The 7952-nt window shown below is 50.4% G+C and overlaps 1 protein-coding gene across 1 annotated transcript; it reads left to right on the top strand.

Annotated features, from left to right (window-relative positions):
• Positions 1–98: 98 nt before the first annotated feature.
• On the top strand, positions 99–7590 carry Pmar_PMAR008071 (ATP-dependent RNA helicase, putative; the record flags this gene model as incomplete). The annotated part of the gene is made up of 25 exons (XM_002785666.1): positions 99–153; positions 197–281; positions 819–946; positions 991–1155; positions 1203–1265; positions 1461–1547; positions 1782–1914; positions 1963–2048; positions 2090–2171; positions 2243–2328; positions 2376–2444; positions 2495–2632; positions 2974–3142; positions 3190–3281; positions 3329–3454; positions 3500–3629; positions 3675–3827; positions 4005–4122; positions 4172–4263; positions 4484–4582; positions 4633–5292; positions 5344–5472; positions 5513–5638; positions 5677–7272; positions 7453–7590. Coding segments are annotated over 25 exons (4805 nt in total), but the record flags the coding sequence as incomplete, so codon positions are not given.
• Between the last annotated feature and the right edge of the window lie 362 nt (positions 7591–7952).

Consider the following 7952-nt stretch of genomic DNA (forward strand, 5'->3'; position numbering starts at 1 on the left):
GCTCGCAGGTTGCAGGGAAGGGATGATGAGTATTGCATCGGAGTGTTGGTGTGTGCTCAGAGTGGCCGGATTCTGCAACCCGAATACCTTGGGGCAAGTGACTGGTTATCGTGTATCGGGCCATAGCAATGTGTCGGAGGATACGCAGATTGAGTAAGTCGACCAATGCAACACGCATGTGGTTACGGAAATGTAGGTACGTGACGACAGGTTACCTGTTGCAAGTGCTGATACACAGACCCGACGATGTTCATCTTTTCACCCACATTGTTCTTGATGAAGTAGGAGGATGAGTGCTGTTCTGTGGTATTTAGTATATAAATATTTATATGCCAATATTGGAGTTGCATTTCGCGCACGCCCAACAACTGCGTGTATGTTGGCACAAACTAGTCGTGCCTTCGTTTCACGCTTTGTTGATTGGTTCTCAACCTGTACATTTTTGGCTACGTTGAAAGAGGAGAAGCTAGAGTTGAGATTCAACCCTTCTCCGCGTGCTATTCCCCATCACCCGTTTAACGTGAAGTGGTGTAATACTCTGTGAAAAACCGGATATTGGCGATATGCAGTAGTCGTGAAATATGTTTTCATATCAGTAGGGTGAAACTCCATTATTTTTAGAATTTAGTAATATCCACTTGATATTTATAAAATGTTATGCTTATATTGGAGTTTCACCCGTTTTACGCGAAATGGCGTAATGCTCTACGTGGAAAGCGGAGGCGGTATTGGCCACTCAGGTGTTTTCATCGCGTGAAGTGAAATGTGAAATGTGTTTGTCACTAGTGTTTTTCATATCACTGAAGTGAAGTGGTCAGGTCCACGAACGAACTTTGGATTCGGACTTCCTGAGTTTGATATGCAAGCGACTGTTGTTGAGGCCGGAGAACGGTGACACGAAATTGGTTATTATGAGTGCCACTTTGAATTCGGATCTGTTTTCACGGTATGGTATCGCTCGTGTCGCGATAGGAAGGGAAGTTATGTCAGGTACTTTGCTGACTTGAATAACAACTCGCCACCCAAAGCGATCACAATCCAAGGCCAGAGGTTCCCTGTTGACGACGTGTATCTAGATGATATGCTACAGGACGGAGAATTGGGGGACGAGGCGAGGAAGGCTAAGGAAGAGTTTGAGAAATTAAAGGAAAAGATGTGCGACTTCGACGTGGTCGTTTTTATCGTTGCTGACTTGGTGATAGGAGGAGTTTCACCTGTGATGTGAAAAACACTATTTCATATTTCACGAATTTGAAAAGCGCTATGTAAGCAGTGAATAACGCGTAAAACACGTGATGTGTTTCACGTGATATGGGATCATTTGTTCAGTGTACTTCATATTGCGAATATCGCGTTTTTTACATGGAATGTTACGTCACTTGACGTAAAATGGGTGAAACTCCGGGGATATTAGGATCCTTGGAAATCTTTCTGAAATGTCACTGGTGGATGTTTTTCAGTCAAAGTGGCCGAGATGATTATGGATTTGCTACCGGAGGAGGGGAGATGCCGCCATGGGAGGATGATATCAACAGGAGAGCGGAGCTGTGAGTGTCGAGAAGGGCAGCATCGTGTGGCAACAACGGTGTTGGAATATATATTCGCTACCCTCAGCTGAGCTTGTTACCGGGGTTTTTATATGGAGTGGGATAGATGTACAGAAACCAATGATAATTTTCCTGAAATTTCCTCAAAAATTTCATGTCGACCTTGTGCATATTTTCGGAGATATACTTAACTTTTTTGCATTTCTCGAGATTTGTTGTTATATGGATGCTCAGATATAAGCCCACTCAAGACTTGCTGGTCCATATGCTGCTGACCAGGGCGAAGCGTGGGAGTACGACACTGGTTTTTGTGCCGGGTAAAGGGGAGATAGATTCTGTTATGGAGGATCTGGAGCGAGCTTGCAAGGTTGGATGTCGCGCGCCCCGAAATTAGTGATAATAATTCTACGCTTAGGTGCCAGTCCAGATCTCAGAATACGTTTGTGACTATGACGAGACGTTGGAGTCTTTGAGGCTGCCGTTTGGGACGGTGTATATACGGTAGGCGCCTTGCACCGTTCATGTTGACTTATTTTCCGTAGAGTATTCCCCTTACACTCGAAGTTGACTAAGGATGAGCAGGATAGAGCGACACAGCAGCCGATGCATGACGAACGCAAAATCGTGAGCATAGCCTTCTCTTGGGGTTGTACTGTTCTAACGCATGTAAAGTCTTGGACTTTCGTTTCACTCAGGTGCTGGCCACGAATATTGCCGAGTCGAGTCTGACAGTATTGAATGTCGACTTGGTCATTGATACGGGCTTAAGGCGAGAGAATGTGTAAGGGTGTAGAGCGTGCTGGTGTGGTTTGACGGTTTTTCAATCAGTTTTGACCACGAAAGGCAGGTGTACAAGTTGACCCACACTTGGTGTTCGAAGGCTAGTGTCAGACAGAGGTAAGGAAGTTGGTAACTGCTAGGCTGTTTTGATGTGCGCGAGCCTTCAGGGCTGGTCGTACGGGGCGGGTGTGTGCGGGGACGGCAGTACGGTTGTTCACGAAGGAGTTCCATGACCAGTACATGGACGAATATGACAGGCCTGAGATCCTATTCACGGACTTAACGACGTTGTTCCTGCAAGCAAAGTAATAGAGGCTCTCCCAGGGTGGGGAAATACTGTGCTTGCGTTTTTCTCATGGAAATGCATTGAAATTCGATTTCTCGGGTAATACGGCGAATATTCATATAATCTCTCAGCACGATGAATGTATCCATATAAGAAGTATACGCTAGGAATTCGGTTGGCTATGCTCAACTACATGTGTTGGTGACGATACGGGATGTTTGACGAAATTCGGGGGAAATCTTGTAGGTTTTTGGAAAATTCTACCTGCATTAGTGTATAGTGAGTGAGCTCAGTGAGGAAAGGGAGCATATATTCCGACGCTGGGCTCTCCTTTGGCATTTTGGTGGGGTTGATATGCAGGTACGTGACTGAGTTCTGTAAGGAGGCGGCTCTACCATCGTATCTGTTCGATGCAAAGCACCAACAGTTGCTGAGCGCGCAGGAAAAGAATAAGACTGCGGCGGGGTCGTGTAAACCGTCGGAGTTGCTGCAGGCATTGATAACGCCACCGAGGCAGGAGAACGTTAGAGTAAGGCTGGGTGGAAGGAATTACGGTAGGGCAGGTGGTGGTGACAGGCCGCTGTGGTGGACTTATTCCATGCTGGCATTCTGCTTGAGAAGCCTGATGAGCTGAGTCCGCTGAGTTTGCTGGGAACTCTGGCGACGAGGTGAATAGTGTGGGAAATTTTGGAAGGATGTCGAGTGGCTTTTTCAGACTACACATTGATGCACATGTGACGCGTATTGTCTACTACTCGTGGCTGATGGGCATCCCGGGCGAGGGGATACTTTTGGCGGCGGCTTCAGTGCAGGATGGCGATGTGTTTCGCTTCGCCACTCGGTGAGAGGATCCGGGTTCGATCCCCGGTAAGGGCGTTTAATGCAGGTATCAGCCTGGGTATGAGGACCGCTATAGAGGCGACATGGAGAGCTCTTTTTGGTGGCGTATTCTCTTCGATGAGGGTGCCTTTAGCGAGCCTATAATGTTAAGGCGACTTCTCGTGAAGTACATCGAGGTAAGCTGCCAGCTGCAGCTGAGTAACAGTCGCACTGCGTATCAGGTGGGAATAGCGGCGGGCCAAGAAGCAGGATGTGGCGGGTCTACGGCTGAGAGGATATTCCATAACAAGTTGAGAGACGAGTCGTGGTATCCGGCGGCTGTGAATCTCCAGGCCTTTAACAGCCTTGTCAATTCGGCAAGCAAAATCTGCCATGTAAGATCAACCTCTATTATCACGGGTGGCCGACTTTGTCCAAACCGGGCAGAGGGAACCAAAATGACCACACGATAGAGAATTTTCGGTGTATTCAGAATCTGGAATTATTTCTGTTTTATCACTGAGTGTGATAGACCAGAAATCGATTACGCGTTCAGTGTATGTTTTTCTCAGGATTTCTGCAGTTGGTTGAGCGATGACATAGGGGATAAGACTACTCTTGTTATGCTCGAGAAGCTCGATGGGCATTTACGGGGAAATCTGGCCGTACTCGATATGGGCGTATTCCAACGTGAGTCAACTTGCAACAGCACATTTTATATTCAACTTTGGTGTTGCAGAAATGTTGGCTCGAGAGGTCGATGAGGCGAAGAGTCTATTGTGCATGGGTTGCAATAATAGGGTCATCACGGGAGAGTACTCCCAGCGATTGGTGATACTGGGTGTGATAATACATAGCTCGACGGTCTGTGTAGTAGTAGAGTAGGCTAGTGTGCGCGTAACAATACGACCAAATGATCAACTACACATGTTGGTGGCAATATGGAAATTTCAGTGAATTTTTTTTCAGATCCTGTGTAAAATTTAACAGTGAGTCAACTCCTGAGCTCAGCTGTCGACGATGACGATATCACTTGTCATTATCTGTTTAGGACCCCAAAATCGAGGAGTGCGGAGATTTGGTGAAGTTCGAGAGGCTACCACAACAGCTGGTGATGAGACAAGAAGACGCCTACGCGACGTCTCGGCATGTAAGCTTTTGCATATCCCTCATAGCGCCTTGAATGTGATACCTTTTCAGAACACCCCGATGCACCAATTGGTCTTGAAGTTGACGGGCAAGGCGCCTGCTGGGGGAAATGCTGATTATAACGGCAATGAACACAGCTTTGAGTTCCAGCCTGGAGAGGACAATCGTTCGGTGGACAAGAACATTATGATGCGGGACTCGGAATTCCAGTTCATCGCTCCTGTGTCGGTGCGGCTACTGCAGGCCTTCTATGATGGTCGATACCAGTGCACGGTGAAGCCTGACAGAGCGACATGGTCGGACTGGGTGAAATTGAAACGGCCGCTAATTCCCAACGTCATTCGGTGGCGGAAATACTACTCGGACACGCCGGACATGATATCGGCCTCGAGGGTGAACTCCCAGTTCCATGTGCAAGTGTCACCGAGGAACCCTCCGGGGTGGCTGGGCAGCAAACCCAGCATGTCGTCACCTGCATCGGGGTCGGGGTCGGGGCCGGTTGACCGCAGACCGACGGACGTGGTCGAGGGTCCTGAGCTGTATTGGGGTATAGTGGGGAAGATTCAAGCGTCGTCGAGTCATGGGGACAACAGGAGGATCAACGACGCTCGGGCTGATGGAGTCACAGTCCTACCCTGTCGGTGTCGGAATCGAGTGGCGATGGTGATGCTCATGGCCTTCTTGCCGTTCCGTCACGGCTTGGCTGCTAAGGTGAGGGGCATCTCGGTAAGTGTGTCGTAATGGGGTCGTTGTTAATGCTAGGTTGACGGGGCTTGGAAGATAACCCACCTCCGTCTGGCTGGGGATGCATGGCGTGTCGTGCATCCGATGGGGCCCATCACAGGGGAGATGCTGGCGAGAGTGGCCAAAGTCCGAGACCTTATGGCAGCTGTAGGGAGTTTTTGCCTTTCCATTGGAATTGTCGTTTCAGTCGGTATTACTGCGTGGCCGTGACTCGACGAAGCGGCGAGCTGACACGTCGGTCGTTGTGAAGTCTGTGGTGGACGAGGAGGACCTCGAGGCTGAGAATGTCGAGCTCTTGCAAGAGGCAAGCGCAGTTTCTTATTCTGGAGGAATATATGTTGTTACTGGCAGGTTAGAGCTGTGCAGAATCAGCTTAGGGACGCAGTACGAGATATGATAAGCTTGGCATCGTCACCAACTCCGCCGAGGCCTCGGGTCACTGGTCGTGAGAAAGAGCTTTGGCTGGTGGATCCATCCCCCGCGAACATCGCTCGCCGTATGGAGCCCAACTTGAAGAAGTGCCGACTGCTTGTCCAGGCGCTACCAACCGGGGAAGGTGTTGTTGCTGATGCCGGCACGTCCCTTATGGACTTCTCGGATCTCACCGATATAGCGCCGGCACCGTCGAACCCTTGGAAGATTGACGACCCAGCTGATGTTGTTGTTGATACTCCTGCTATCGCCGCTGGAACAGCTACTACTACGTCTACCGCTCGTGACGAGATTGCTGCGACCGAGGTCACTCTTGCCAAGGAGGAGGTTACGGCGACACCAGCAGACGATGATGAACAGCGTGTATCGAGCGAAGCGGTGGCAAGTATCGAATCCACGACTAAGCAGGCCTCTATTTCGGCTGATGCAGTAGAGAGTCTTTCGACGCCCCAAGCGGCTGATTTGCCTGCCAGTGTCACGCCTAGTCCGGAAGACACTGCGCCTGTCGCTACCGTTGCTGAGGAGGCCTCTGTTGATGTTGTCGGAGCAGATGAGGTCGCAGTTGATACGCCCACTCACCCGGTGGAAGAAATTGAGCTACCTCCTTCTCCTCGTATAGAGGAGAAGCCAGAAGTTGCCGTCCCACAGAAGAAAGAGCATCCGGTTGCCGATCCAGTGCGACAGCCGCAGGGTGAAAAACTATCACCTCGGGAAAAGCCAACGTCGGACCCCTCGGGTGCATCTGCAGTATCTCTCGTGGCGAGGACAAGGAACGAATCAGTTGCGGATTCCGAATTCGAGTCGTGCATTTCTGAAACAGAGATCAAGGAGACTCAGGCGCTTCTCGGTGGTGTGGGAGTCCCTTCGTCCTCCCGAGCCATCCAGCCTGTCGCCTCCCCCTCACCCCCGTCTCCGCGACCCCCGGTGGTGAGGGAGAGTTCACCACCGGCACGAGAAGCTCCTCGGAGGAGGACGCCGCCTGGTGCTCCACCTGGCAGGCTGATCGCTGCAGTAGCAGCATCACCGTCAAGGCCACAGGTTGCCCCTGCTCGGTTGGATCTGGAGCAGATAGTGCGTACGCAGCTGGGTGGTAGCTCTGGTGCAGCGTATCGACAAGGCCTGGCACGGCTTGACACTCTGGGGTGGAAGAGCTCAGAACAAATGGACCATATGAATTCACAGTGGGACATTTCGAAGTCTCACGTTCCGAAGGCGGGGGCAAATGGAGTTTTGAAGCGAATTAAAGTACTCCCTATAAAGGGTCAGGACGAGCGAATCTTGATGGCCCCTCGAGTCGATGCGGCGTTGAGGATTTCGTCGTCTTCGAGGGGCGAACAGCCACCAGTGGGGCCACTGAGTGGATCGAGACGGGAACCTCCTGGGAGGCCGGCGTACTTGGTGTCGAAGTCTCAGGGCAGTTCGAATGCGCCTGTGGAGACTTCTAGACAGGCGACGATGGCTGGTCGGACTTGTCCCCGGATGAGCGACGAGATGGTGCAGCAACTATTCAGAAATGTAGCACTATGTGATGCCTATTGATTTGTATGGTATGTCGTGATCCACTTCTCTAAGGAGCGTATGTTCATCTTGAGCAAATTCGCAGTTTAGCATTTCACGCTAACAAGTAGTGTTAGTAAGTGACTACTGCGCAGATCTGTTCTAGTGCTCCAGCAGTCGATGCTTTTGTTGCCTCAGGCTGACTTGGCGGTGACGAAATACGAGGCGACCAGGGAGGCGATACTGGCAGAGCGAGACCTGGAGCTTGATCGGATCATCTCCTCCTCGGCCAGGAATATACGGAGCTTAGTTGACGAGAATGGCTTCCTCTACTAACGACGCGAGCTCCGGTTCGAGCGCCTCTTGCGGAAAATCGCTATCACGTATTCTCTCACTTGAAAGTGATGATGAGGACGTTGTGACCGGTCATCACTATTACTCGAGTGATCGTTCGTTTCCTTCCGATTACATTATCTGAGATTCTCTAGCGAATTAAGCGTTGTGTTATGAAGTTGCGGATCACCGAACGAACATAACCCCTAGTGTGAATCTTTCTGATTGTGTCGGTAACGTTCTCAAATAAGACTTCGGTGATACTGGAGTTGTCACGCTGGCTTGAGATCCCCGGTTCGAATCCCACTGGAGACAGTTCTTCGTCATTTTTTGTGCACAGCGATCTTACTAGCTTGTCACTTCCC

This window comes from Perkinsus marinus (assembly GCF_000006405.1).
Source record: "Perkinsus marinus ATCC 50983 genomic scaffold scf_1104296932072, whole genome shotgun sequence".
NCBI classification, from domain to species: Eukaryota; Perkinsozoa; order Perkinsida; family Perkinsidae; genus Perkinsus; species Perkinsus marinus.